The sequence below is a fragment of the Uloborus diversus genome, chromosome 9 (assembly GCF_026930045.1).
Source record: "Uloborus diversus isolate 005 chromosome 9, Udiv.v.3.1, whole genome shotgun sequence".
Taxonomy (NCBI): Eukaryota; Metazoa; Arthropoda; class Arachnida; order Araneae; family Uloboridae; genus Uloborus; species Uloborus diversus.
This window is the reverse complement of record NC_072739.1, coordinates 27,019,646-27,033,846: the sequence shown is the minus strand read 5'-3', so window position 1 is coordinate 27,033,846 and position 14,201 is coordinate 27,019,646. Positions and strand designations below refer to the sequence as shown.

General features: G+C 37.0%; 1 protein-coding gene across 2 annotated transcripts in view; it reads right to left on the bottom strand.

Annotated features, from left to right (window-relative positions):
- The window catches only part of LOC129229605 (ubiquitin carboxyl-terminal hydrolase isozyme L3-like), a 100,924-nt gene that overhangs the window by 59,788 nt on the left and 26,935 nt on the right, over window positions 1-14,201 (bottom strand). For both annotated transcript variants that reach the window (XM_054863945.1, XM_054863946.1), the window contains one exon: window positions 7,336-7,464. In XM_054863945.1, coding sequence (XP_054719920.1) covers window positions 7,336-7,464 — 129 coding nt within the window. The remainder of the gene's footprint in view (window positions 1-7,335; window positions 7,465-14,201) is intronic.

The window sequence follows — 14,201 nt, the reverse complement described above, 5'->3', positions numbered from 1 at the left end:
CGTTCGTTGCCAATCGGTAATAAGAAAAACAATAAATAAATGCAAAGGCTTTGCACAAATATCGGGAGGAAAGTGGGATAATTCTTTTAGGTAATCAACATCCCGGGCAGCCTTGAAATATTCAATTTCAAAAGATATAAATTTTAATTTGAAGGAGTTATTTGAGCATTATCTTGAATTAGAAGTATACAAATATTGGAAATTGATCTTTTAAATAAATCATTGCATGTACGCACTATGACCACTCTTACCTTACCATCTTTCCCAGGTATAGCTTCAGTCACCCGGCCTGTAAACCATTTCAATGGAGGCAAATCAGGATCTTTCAAAAGTACCATCATTCCGACAGTTATGTTGTTTTTATTGAATAACCATTTAGATCGTTGTTGCATATGGCTTAGAAAATTATTTGACCAATTTTTCCAGATACTTTGCGTCAATTTTTGTAATTTTTCCCATTTTTTAAGTAAATTTTCATTCACATCAGTAAGCTGTGGTTCAGGAAGGGCAGTCAATGGCCTACCGATTAAAAAATGGGCTGGTGTTAATATTTCAAAATTTTCAGGATCGGAAGAAATAGGTGATAGGGGGCGAGAATTTAAGATGGCTTCAATTTGTGCAGTAACGGTTAAAAATTCTTCAAAGGTTAATCTAGATGTACCTATGGTTCGTTTCAAGTGGTACTTAAAACTCTGAACTCCTCTTTCCCACAATCCACCTAATGAGGGGGAACGTGGAGGAATGAATTCCCATTTAATTTCTTCACTTGTCACAAAATTAGTAAAGCATTGATTATTTTTTGCAAGTTTAATTAAATGTTTAATTTCCGAAGATGTACCCTTGAAATTTGTGGCATTGTCACTGAAAATGACTGAGCTTTTTCCACGGCGAGCGAAAAATCGCTTCAAAGTAGCCATAAGAGAATCAGCTGTCAAGTCGGTTACAATTTCAAAGTGAACCGCTTTAGTTACCAAACAGATGAATATTGCAACATAGATTTTTTGATAAGTTCCCTTTCTTTGCCCTTTAAACATGATTTGAAAGGGGCCACAAAAATCAAGACCCACATTCGTAAATGGGGGACTAGGCTTTATTCTTTCACCTGGAAGATCTCCCATGATTTGACTTACACTAGAGGGTTTTACTTTAAAACATCTTACACATTCATGTACAATTTTTCGCGCAGTGTTACGTCCATTTAATGGCCAATAATGTTGTCTAACGGCATTTAGTAGACCCTGCGGACCAACATGTAAATTACATAAATGAAAGTGCAAAAATATGATCTTAGTAAAATTTTCATTTTTAGGCAAAATGAGAGGGTGTTTCTGATCATAGGCAAGATCAGAATTGGACAATCGTCCTCCAACTCTCAATAAACCATTTTGGTCTAGAAAAGGGTTAAGAAACCTTAACGGACAATTTGGCTGTACTGGAAGTGATTTCTTTAAAGCTTTAATTTCTGCAGGAAAATTCTTACCTTGAAAATGTTTGATTAAAGCATATTTAGCATATTTAAATTCTTCAGTAGACAGAGCTCCACTTAACTTACTTACATTTCTACAATTATTTACAAACCTAAAAATAAATGCTACAATACGAATTATTTTTACAAAATTATTGGACAAATTTACTATATAATCAAAGAAATCACATTCATTACTTGAAATTAAACTAGGAGAAGTGTTAACCTTAAACTCTTGTTTAAATGGTTTTTCGAAATTTTCATCGAAACTGATGTCATCATTTTTGAGCATTGATGAAACATCAGGACCATTAAACCACAATTGACAGTCAATTAAAGATGATGCGTCTAAACCACGTGACAAAACATCAGCGGGATTAAGTTCAGATCGAATGAATTTCCACTTGCAGTTTGCAGATAGCTCTTGAATTTTACTTACTCTATTTGCAACAAAAGTTTTGAGCAAGTGCGGTGATGTCTTTATCCAGTTTAGAGCGATCGTTGAATCCGACCAGAGATTTATTTCAGCTATTTGGATCTTGAGAGACTGGATTACTTTGCGCATAAGTTTCACTAAGAGCAGACAAGCGGATAATTCTAACCTAGGAATGGTTAGAGTTTTGATAGGAGCAACTCTCGATTTGCTACAAAGAAGTCGGCTGGAACTTTCACCGGTTTCTGAGTAAACTTGTGTGTATATCACTGCACCAAATCCTTTTTCAGATGCGTCACAAAAACCGTTGAGGGCAATTATTTTATAATTTGGAGTTAGTACGAATCTTGGTATTTTCACAAATTCAATAGTAGGGAGCTGTTCAATAAATGAGAGCCATTCTTGCAGAGCAGGAGTTGGCAAAGGATCCTGCCAGTCTAGCTGAAGGAGCCAAAGCTTTTGCATAAAAAACTTGGCTTTGCTGATGAGGGGTCCCAATAATCCAAGTGGGTCGAAAAGACGAGCTATTTGTGAAAGAACATCACGCGTTGTAGGCTTTGTATTTGTTGCTATAGCAACCTTGAAACAAAAGGCATCACTAGAATTGTTCCATAACACTCCTAGAGTTTTCACTGTGGCTTCAGACTCCTTGTCGAATGAGAAAACTTCAAAGCCATAAGGTACGTTGGAGCTGCACCACTTATGAAGCGTCATGCCTCCCCGTTGAAGTAGCTCAACTAAATCATTTTGAAGTGTCCTAAGCTCTTGTTCGTTGGAAGCGCCAGACAAGCAGTCGTCCATGTAAAAGTCGTGCAAAAGGACGTCAGACGCACGAGGAAATTCCTTTTGCTCGTCTAATGCTAATTGCTTTAGCACTCGTGTTGCTAAGAAGCTTGCAGGAGCAGTTCCATACGTAACAGTTTTTAAACTAAAAACTGATACAGGTTCACTAATATCTTGCTTCCAGAGTATTTTTTGAAAGTGAGTTTGATCAGGGTTGATTTCAATTTGACGAAACATTTTGCTAATATCAGCGGTAAATGCAAACCGGTGCTTACGAAAGCGTAGCATTATAGCTAAGAGATCATCTTGAATAACACCTCCTTTATAAAGAACATCGTTCAAAGAGATATTTAAATTGCTTTTCTGACTTGCATTGAAGACTACGCGAAGTTTGGTTGAAACACTTTCAGGACGCAGTACCCCATGATGAGTAAGAAAATATTCAGAATCGTAGATATCCTGAGAATCGACAATTTTTTCCATGTGACCCAAAGTTTGATATTCGTGTAGCAATTCAGTATACATGGCTTTTAATTTAGGATCGCATTCGAGAGTTCGCCATAATTTATCGAGTCTCTTGGAAGCGATTTGTTTTGAGTTGCCTAAATTTATTGCGTTTATATCCGATTTGAAGGGTAACGAAACCACATAACGACCATCGGGTTTTCTATAATGAGTTTTCGTGAAGTAATCTTCACAATACTTAAGCTCATCACTTATAGGTTTTTCACTATCTGGAACATGTTCTATATTCCAAAATGATTTTAAAGTGTTGTCTAAAGAGACCATACCTTTAGTTAGAAAACAGTGATTGCCTTGATTGGAGTTTTCATTTGAATTTGGAATGGAACCACTAACAATGTGACCAAAAACTGTTTCTTGCAAAAGTAGATTACTTCCCTGAATTTTAACTTTATTAGGCATTAAAATATCAAAGAAAAATTCACAGCCTATCAAGCAATCAATTTCCGAGCAATTACACCAGTTAGGATCAGCAAGTGTAATATTAGAAGGTATATTTAAATACCGAATGTCAATTCTTTTCGAAGGATGACATTTAATAATTTCTGAAGCAATTAAAAAATCAACATTTTGTTTGAAACTGCCTAGGAGGTTAGAGACTTGAGCAGTAACAAAATGTGAAACTTTAGAAAATGAGTTATTAATACCAGTAATTTGAATATTTATTTTTTTCTTGACTAATCCTAGACCGTCGGCAATCTTTTAAGATATAATTGAGTTTTCAGAAGCTGAATCTAAAGTACATCTAACTGGAATTTTCTTGCCATGTTTATCAGCAATAAATATTACGCACGAGTTAATTAAACCACTACTTTTTGTTTTCGTAGTTGAAATAAGCGAGTTCGTAACTGAAGGTTCATTGACGGAATTTTTTTCCACAGCTGAAATAAACGAGTTCGTAACTGCAGATTCATTGGATGAATTTCTTTCGTCTTCCCTTTGCGCAAACATTTTTCGATTCTCATTCGAAAACCAGCAAAGAAGTGACGAATGTAACGCGTTTTTATTTTGCGAAACACAATTTGAGCAGCGAAATTCAGATCTGCAATTTGAATCAGTGGTATGATTCAAGCATCGAGGACATATATTATGCGCTTTCACAAATTCAATACGTTCCGATAACGACTTAGCCTTGAATTTAGGACAGCGGTATAATTTGTGGATTTGTGCACACTCGCAAGGATTATTTTTTCCTTTTATTACAAGCGATTTGGATTTGCTATCGAAATTCGGTTTTTGCTTGTTGGGAAATGGTTGTTTACTAGTTGAAGAACAATTTTTTAGCCCATCTAAAATTCTAGCTCGTTCTTCTAAAAATTCTAGAAATTTATCAAAAGTGGGAATTTTCGTTGATTTGTTTGACATTTCAAATATTTTCTTGGATTCTCGATCTAATTTCTGACTTAATACATTCAATAGAAACGCATCAGATAAATTATTTCTATCGAAACCCAAATTTTGAAGTGAGCGAAGATTTCTTTTTATATTGTCAACAAGCAATCTTAATTGGTAGGAGTTCTCATGAACCTTTTCAAAATTAATTAAGCTAGTTATATGTGCATCAACAATAGCACGTTTGTTCTCATAACGACTATCTAGCGCTTTAAATAGCGAATCGTAGGTGTCTTGGGGACTTTCAATAAGCTTAGCATCGGCTTTTAACGAAGCCCTCAAATAACACAATTTTTGAGTATCGTTTAAAGCATTATTTTCTCCTATAACGGTAGTGAATTGAGTTTTAAAGTTCTGATAATCTTCATATTTACCATTAAATGTTGGTAAAGGAAGGTCAGGAATTTTCATATTAGCTTTAATGTTTCCATTTTTAACTTCTTCATTATTCAATTTAGAAAGTAAAATTTTATATTTTACCTCCAGTTCTTCAAGTTCTTCAGCGATAGCCTCCGCTAAAGTTAGGTTATCTTTGATATCCACGGAATCAGGAAGGTTGCAATATCCGTCGATTAATTCTGTAGCGACGGTTTTTGCAGAATACACAGCTTCCAATTTAGTTCCAATAATAACCAAGTCTTGGTTTTTGTCTTCTGTTGGCTTAAAGCTTTGAATAAATGAGGCAATTTTGCCGATTTTGGTTCTAAGTACACCTCGTTTGCGATTGAGTGTGTACAGTTCCATTTTGAAAACGTGCAAGTATCCGGCTGCGAAGGTCCATGTAAATTCGATGGCTCGCAAAGGAATAAGCGTGGACTGTATAATTTTAAATAACTATTTTATTTTATCTTAAAGCAGAAAACTGTTAGCTCTGTTAACATGAAACCAGAAGACACAGCTGCATTTCACATAACATAATGGTTGAAAGACAAAACACATGACATACAATGCTGGAAAAGTTCTTACCGTTCGTTGCCAATCGGTAATAAGAAAAACAATAAATAAATGCAAAGGCTTTGCACAAATATCGGGAGGAAAGTGGGATAATTCTTTTAGGTAATCAACAGGATGGTTATACTGAAAACCCTCTTATTTTGATAGAAACCACTGATTTAACGAATACTAATTCATGTAAGTGACCTAAGTCATCTTTACTAATAATAAAGCTGAAAGTCTGTCTGGAGATCTAGATCTCTGTCAGGATCTCTGTAACGCGGATAGCTCCTAGATCGTTCATCCGATTTTCATGAAATTTGCCACAGAATTAGTTTGTAGCATGGGGGTGTGCACTTCGAAGCGATTTTTCAAAAATTCGATTTTGTCCTTTTTCTATTCCAATTTTAAGAACATTTTCCCGAGCAAAATTATAAGATGGACGAGTAAATTACCAAGTTATCATAACGTGGAACCGTAACATGGGCAAGCCAATTGGCGAGAAATTCACCACACATAATTTGTGCATATACGGGCGAACCAAAAGACATTTTAATTTTCTACTACGGGCAAAGCCGAGCGGGTGCCACTAGTTCTTAATGAAATGAGACAAAATTGTGCTACACACACCACAGTGTGCACCTTATCTGTCAGTTAAGCGCCATTTTTCAACTGAATTTTATTCCTTATTTAAAACAAACAAAGTCGCTTTACGAAAGAAAACGTGTTTCGCAAACACTTTATTACAGAACCCTATGCTTTTCTTGTTTTCAACCGGCTTTGAAGTGGTCCAAGGCCGTGCGTCAATAATCTTGAGCTGCACTGTAAATCTGATTCAGTAAAGACTAGATGCCCTTTTAGCTTCTGATTCAGTAAAGACTAGATGCCCTTTTAGCTTCTAATGCAACAAATACTGTCCTCTGACGAGAAATCCAGATAAAATTCGACGAAAGAGAGCTGATGAGGCGATGAGCATGTTATTTTCAAACGTCCTAAAGTTGATACATGCAGATTGTTGCTCGTGTGTAACGTAAATTTGTACTTATTAAATAATCGTAATGATGCATGACTACAGTAGAACACCAATTGTCCGAATCAATTGGGCTGGACCTCATTTCGGATAATCAAAAAATCAGATAATTGGATTTTTCTGAAAAGGGAGCCTATTTTAACTAATTAATGTATGCATGTATGTTGAAAATGGGGGGGGGGGCTATCCTCAATTATAGTAGCCAAATGAATGAAGCCAAAGGATTGAAGAAACGAAAATGTGGTCAGCAATGAATGCTACCTACTGGAGTTTAGGGTTAATCCACTGGAGTTATGGTTACAATTTCCACTCTCAAAATATCACTCAACAGGCAATGGCTTCGTTCAAATGCAGAAGAGTAGAAGACTTTTCTTCCGTCATACCTTGACGGGCGACTTTCCAGTTTTTAAAGAAAAAGACATTTTACATAATTCACCTTTTCATGCAAAGCGTATTTACAAGTGCTGCACATTAGTTACCATAGTTAGTTTATGTACTATGGTACTGTAAATAAATGTTATTGCTTGCTGAACATTTCGGTCAAGTAACGGTTTGACTAACTTCGCGGAGGGAAGGATAATATCGCGCTAAAAACACAATAATTATCTTGCGAATTTCAGTACGTTTCTGCCTCATTTCTTTTTTTCTTGAAAGTCTGAAAGCAATTCGAATAATCAGAGATTCCGATTGCTGGAGTCAGGATAATTGGAGTTCTACTGTGCTTTTGAGATCCTAAAAATATCAACAGCGCATACGAGCGATATTACACGCACTTACCTGTTCACCAGTGGGGAAGAGAAGCAAGACTGCTAAAACTTTCTTGGGCATCTTCTCAAGGTGCTCGTCGTCCAGGTCGATGACGTCAACCATTGAGAAGTCTTCTGGCACCCCCACGTGGGAGAGGAACTAAGAGGAAAAAAAATTACATCAAATGAAAGGGCAAAAACATTACGTTACTTTCGTTCTAAATCCAGAATTCGCGCGTAATGTACAGGGCGCATCAGTTTAGCGTTTACAGACTTTCAAGGCAGATACAGTACACCTGGACGATGGGAAATCACACAGCAATGCATGGTCGGAAACGCTTTCCTGACGCAATAGTGACGACACAAAGCACAAGAAAGACAAGATACGAATAAGAGGAAAAGACATGTTTATTATCTTAAGTGCAGCAAAAATGCTGGTAAGTTTTTGTCTGGTGTACACGATAGATGTGAAAACAATTGATGTAGATAAACCGCAGCATCAGATGACAGTGCATGCGCACACGCGGTTTTTGTTGCCGTGCTCGCTATGAAGCTTTAATCTGCTGACAGAGTGATAGAAGGATGCATCACGGCCCGGTAATTTCGAACATCTACTTCGATGACGATAGTTGGCTTCTTAATGTTCTTTTTCCTTAGGTTTTTGCTGTTTACAGCAAAAAACTAAGGATAATAAAACATATTTTCTTTTCTAATTCTTGTCTTGTCTTTTAGGTGATTTGTGTCGTCACTACCACGCCAGGAAAGCGTTTCCGACCATGCATTGCTATGTGGTTTTCCCATCGTCCAGGTGTACTCGATCTGCTCTGAAAGTTGCTAACGCTGTACTGATACATCCTGTATGTACTAAATCTTATCAAAGCCATAACACTCCTGATTACTGTTCAATTACGTTTCGCGTGGAACTTGGCAAGACGCCTGTAAAAATTAAGCCAATTGAATCGATTCAGCAGGAAGGGGTTGCTTTTAGTTCCATTTGGTATGCAAATTTTATGTCTTTGAAATTTGCAGATTATTTTCGCAAACATAGTATTTCTAAATTAAAAAATAAATAAATAAAATAAAATAAATAAAATAGCCTAGAACTAAGTATAAATTAGCTTGAATATCAATTCTCAATAACGAAACGTTTGGCTGAAACTTTCGTTTGGAACATATTTACGGAAATATATATCTCATTTTTTAATAAGAATACAGTCGAACCTCGTTAAACCGCCACCCTGCCGTCCACCACCGATTTTCGAGGGAAACTGCATACTTGGTATGATAATATTGTTGCTTAAACCGCCATCTTGAAAAACCATATCAATTATATAAGTAAATTACCGCCCAATAGCCAGGGCTAAAGCAGAAATACATGAAATACACCGCCAGCTCAGTCATTTCCAGCTGAGGACTGCAGTTTCGTGCTTATTAGCACTCATCAGCCCGGCATAGGAAAGTGACTGAGCTGGAGATGGAAAACTCTTAAGGAAGCCAAGAGTGCCAAACAAACTGGTAGCTGACATAGAATTAGCGCAGACCAGACGAATCCTCGAGTTGAACCGAACCATTGCTTCTGGTCACTCGTCTGGTCTGCGCTAATTCTGTATTAGCTACCAGTTTGTTTGGCACTCTTGGCTTCCTTAAGAGGTTTTCCATCTCGAGCTCAGTCACTTTCCCAAGCCGGGCTGATGAGTGCTAATAAGCACGAAACTGCAGTCCTCGGCTGGAAATGACTGAGCTGGCGGTGTATTTCATGCATATCAATTAATTCAAACTTGGTTGTAAGGAAAGAGTGAATCTCTCTCTCTCTCTCTTCATTTTGACATTTCACTACTCAGCTACAAAAGCATTTATTCTTTACCCCCTTTTCTGTTCTGGAAAGCAAACGAGGGTGCTGAGACTTAACCTGTTATTGACACTGTGCAGACTTCCGCAAACAAGTTTGTATCAACACTCTATAACATCGTATTAATTTGCTTCCATCTCCTAAGATGCCGAAAACAATCTTTAGCATGCATGAAAAAGTTCTAATTTACGAGTTTCAAAATAAATACCGATTCATAAGCCATCAATTTATTGTCATGGCCTGATCAATGCACGGTCCTGTGGGTCCGTGAATCTGGGCACTATACTTTTAAGGGCACCAAAAGAGGGTAAATTTATTTATTTCTACCTTTTTTTTGAAATTTGTACTTTTAATAACGTTCAGGTTTTATTGTGAGTGGGGCACCAAATTAAACTAGGACCTGCACACCACTTTTGCTTATAGATAAACACTTTTCAAGTTCTGGAAAAGGGAAAAAAAGGTAGACATAGAACCGTCCATGAGCCGTGACACACTGCTAGAAATCCAGTGGCTGTTATTTTTCAAACTTCATTTGGAAAGAAAAATACGTGCCTTCAAATGTTTTTTCACAAAAACTTGTAGGGTTTGAGGAAAACTTGCATTTATGCAGGTTTGGGGAAAACTCGTGAAACCGCCACCCTCGACTTTCGCCAACTTCTGGCCCATTACTAAGGTTGGCGGTTTAACGAGGTTCGACTGTATAGTTTCTTTTTTTAGAGTTTTGAACACTTCAAATAATACTTACGACTATAAATATTATTAATTTTAAATCAAATACTTCAAAGTAATGTATTACAGGAAGCTCTTAGACTACATTTGCCATTTTCACGAATCTACGTTGCGAGAAAAAGCATTTTCAACACTTGTTGCATTAAAAACAAAGTATAGGAACAAACTTGATTTTATAGTGACTAGCGTTGTGACTTTACTAAAACGCAACCAAGAACAGGAGTACTAGTTACAAAAAAGCGAGCTCATCCCACTCATTAACTTATTTTTCTATAATATCTTACCCGCACCTCTTGAACATAGATTGAAACTTATGTTGTATTTTGTGATAGTAAAAATAAATGTTTTACTTTCATCGTACAATAGAGCCTCGTTTATCCGGATCTCCAGTTTATCCGGTTCATGTAGATTAAAAAAAATTTGTTCAATTAAATAAAAATTCTATTTTATAACCAGCTGCGTCACCCGGCATTGCACGGTCTACCTCGAAAAAAAAAGAGTTATTTCAAGTGATGCATGTTTAACATGTGGCTAAATTTGTTGCATAATAATTTTGCATTTGATCAACAAAACCATTTGAAGTTAAATTATGCTCCGAAAGGCGGGAGATAATTTGGTAATTGAGATTCGGCTCCATCGCTAATTTTAGGCAACTATCGTTTCATTTCGGCAAGATCGTGTCCAGCTTTTTGTGTCGAAAATACATGGTGTTCCGTTTTAACCTGCAAGACCTCTATTTTCGCAACTGTCAGTCCTAGTTTCATACTTCCTATTGCAAAAATGTTCAAAATCAGATGTCGAGTTAAGATATTGAAAGTGATGCAAAAATAAAAATTAGTCAAAAAATACAAAATTTTACTTTTTATACTGGCCCCAGGTCCCCTACAGTATATTTAGGAAAATAATTTCCATTGAAAACTATTACTGACACAAAACCCTTGACATTTGTGCGACCAAAACTCAAGGAGATATTCCAGTTCAAAGTTTTAAGGGAGCATGCAGAAGATGAGATTGGGACTTATCGCCCTTTCAAAAGAATGACAGGTTGTCAAAATAAAATAACAAAGTATTTTTATTTTTTATTGCTATTCAAAAATAAATTCAAATGTTATGCCGTGATAGTCAAAAACACACTACAAAACCACACTCTATACACACATATAATTTTAAACACTTGTTAACCACTATATTTCCCCCAAAAAGGTGTTATTGACGGCGAGTGTAAAGTGGTGTAAGTCACAAAACTCTGCGTTTCACATTTCGTTGAATATTCGAAGCACTAATTTCAAGCTTTTTGCATTGGGATTATTTTTCAATGGAGATTTTTTTCCCTAAATGTAAGGGGGACCGTATAAAAAGTTACATTTTGTATTTTTTGATTCATTTTTATTTTTGCACCAAACTTTCAATATCTTAACTCCGCATCTGATTTTGAACATTTTTGTAACTGGAAATAGACATCCAGGAATAACGGTTGCGAAAATGGAGGTCTTGCAGGTTAAAACGGAACACCCTGTATAGTGTTATGAACTAGCACCTACTTGACTATAATGATGTAGGAAATGTGATGAACGAGAGCGGCAAGTTAGGACTGAGGAGCACCCTACATGCAGTATTGCTTGCAGTTCCCGAGAGTAAGTGAGCGAACGCAAGCTGAGGGCGATAATCCTCTAGTAGGGGAAAAAGAGAGAGAGAGAGAGAATTAATTTGAATTCTGAAATTTTGAATTCAAATTATGTTTTTCGCAATCACGAACTAAGACAGGACCGTACTCATTGGAGTTATTGTTTCTAGAAACGGCTCCTGTCCCCCCAAGCCTGCCCCTCCTCTCCAGGGCGGTTACGTGTGCATAGTTGTGTGTGTACGTAGACCTGTGTGTATGCACGTAGGCGTGTGTGTGTGTATATGTGTGAGTGTGCGTGTGTGTAGGACATGAACGCCTCCGACCAGGAGAAGCGGGACTAGGAGAAGCTCAGGACCAGAGGAGCCGCGCCTTTGGGGACGGTGAATGGTGGTGCTGAAAAGGCCCCTGGTCCAAGCTGAAAAAGGAACCGGACATCAAAGACGGTCAAGTGAGGACAATAAGCAATTTTTGATTGCTAAAAAAAAAAAAAAAAAGCTAATTTAAACGGAATTTAATAGTATTTTATAGTTACCTACATGTAGAATTTGAAATATCTTCGCTACAGAGCAACAGTAAGATATCTAATCCCAGAAATAATACTAAGATATCTTACTGTTGCTCTGAGGCGACGATATGTAATAAAATTTAAGCCAGCATAAGATCCGTCAAACGCACGACGGATCCGACTCTTTTTTCTCCCTCGGATACGGTATCAGGCCCACCACTACGTTTAACGCATAATTCCGCACAGTATTAGAACTGCTACTTCACTTTAAATTTCGCGGAGAGTGAAAGGTGACTTTGCGAAAGGCGTCAACAGGTTTGGCGCCGCTGCAACTTCCAAGAAGGAATTTCACGGGTCGATACTAACAGCGTCACTATTCCAGACTATGCTGAAGTAACTTAGATGAAAAAATCGATTCATTTTGTACTACTCAACATAGGGCTATTTTTAATGTCCAAAGCTGATAGTTCTTTTCAAAAATGAATTTTGTTTTAAAGATAAATACGAAAGAACCTCATTTATCCGACTCTCGTTACTCCGGATCTCCGTATTATTCGGATCAAATTTGTAATCTTTAAAATTTATTTCTTTTGTTTGGCATCAAGCCACAAAAACGAAGAATGTAGTCAAAGCCCTTATGTTTTTTATGTGTTTTAGTACAGCAAAAATAGGGGTCGGACCCAAACATCAAAAAAAAAAAAAAAAGCTAAACCTGGTGCAAATTGTTTATTACCCTCCCAATAAGAACAGGTAAAAAGTTCCACCCCATTGTGCGTCGGGTTTTGGAATGGGGGCATCTAAAAATTGCTGTTTTGGGCATTTTTCCAGAATTTTTAGAGTAAATTTAAAGTGAGAATATTATGTTATACTAAATTTAAAAGCATGAAATTAAAGGTGTTTGACCCCCAAGAGGGATGACATAACCCATCAATGCTACAGAGCCCCCCTATCCCCGTAAAACGAAGCAGTACCCCCGAATCCCCCTCCATACATTTCATGTGGAAACATTATTTTATGCTAAGTTAAAGTTAGAAATCAAGTGTGTCCATCCTCAAAGAGCGATGGTGCACCTCCTCTCAAAGCTACAGCCCCCCCCCCCTTCGCAAAATAAAATAAATACTCACCCCCTCCCCTTTTATTTCAAGTAGAAATATTATTTCATGCAAATCTAAAATGCATTAAATCAGGAATGTCCATCCCATAAGAACAGTAGTTGACCTCTCAAAACGAAATTATATACTAAAATATTATCCTTCCCCCCACCCCCTCTGATGGTTCACATTTGATTCAATGGCCAGAAAAATTACGCTGAATGGTTTTTTGCTTTCAAATGATTTCTCCTAAGCTTGTAACAAAGTCTTTGTTATCAAAATGTTTTTTGGAATCTAGATTCTCAGCAAAATCGTTATTGTTGCAGTTATGTCTAGCACAGTTTGTGCATATAGTTGCACACTTCAGTCCACTTTCAGACTTTTCAAACACTCACTACATCCAATGAATCCCTCAGAGCAAGTACAAGATTTGAGGCGCAGAAAGTCTTCTAGAGCTTGGCTGTTGTAATAAGACGCAGATTATATTTCTGTGGTGCTTTCTTTGCACCCATCAAAAATGACACTAGCTTTCCCATAGTTACAAGTGATCTATACACTGCATTACTGGCATATTTCCTTGAACCTTACAGAACGAAAAATATGATCAAGCAGGTATCTTCCATCTATTACATATGATGCAGTGAGAAGCAAAGGGATGTCAGTGACAAAATTAAAAATTTGGAGATAACCAGTACAAATGGTTGGTGAACCTCTCCTCTGTCTTGGGCAAGAGATGGTACTAGTAGACCTGGTAGTTGCTTCTATACAGCATGATTTAGAAAAGAAAATCAATGAAAGCCTACCTATGATGTTATCTTTAAACGCGTTTTATTCAAAACTTGAAAATGTCCACTTACATCCCTTTGCTTCTCACTGCCTCATATATGACACCAGCTGTTCGTTCTGGGATGGTGGATGAACCTTTTGCTTCAGATAATAGCACTTTAACGATACAGGATTTTTTTCCTTCTGAAACCAGATTCATCGAATACTGATGGAGGATCAGCGCATAACTCGTACCAGAAGTTTTTTAGCAATTTGTTATTCCACCTTTACTGTTCATACCATTCGGTGTAAAAGATGGTTTGGGCTTACACAT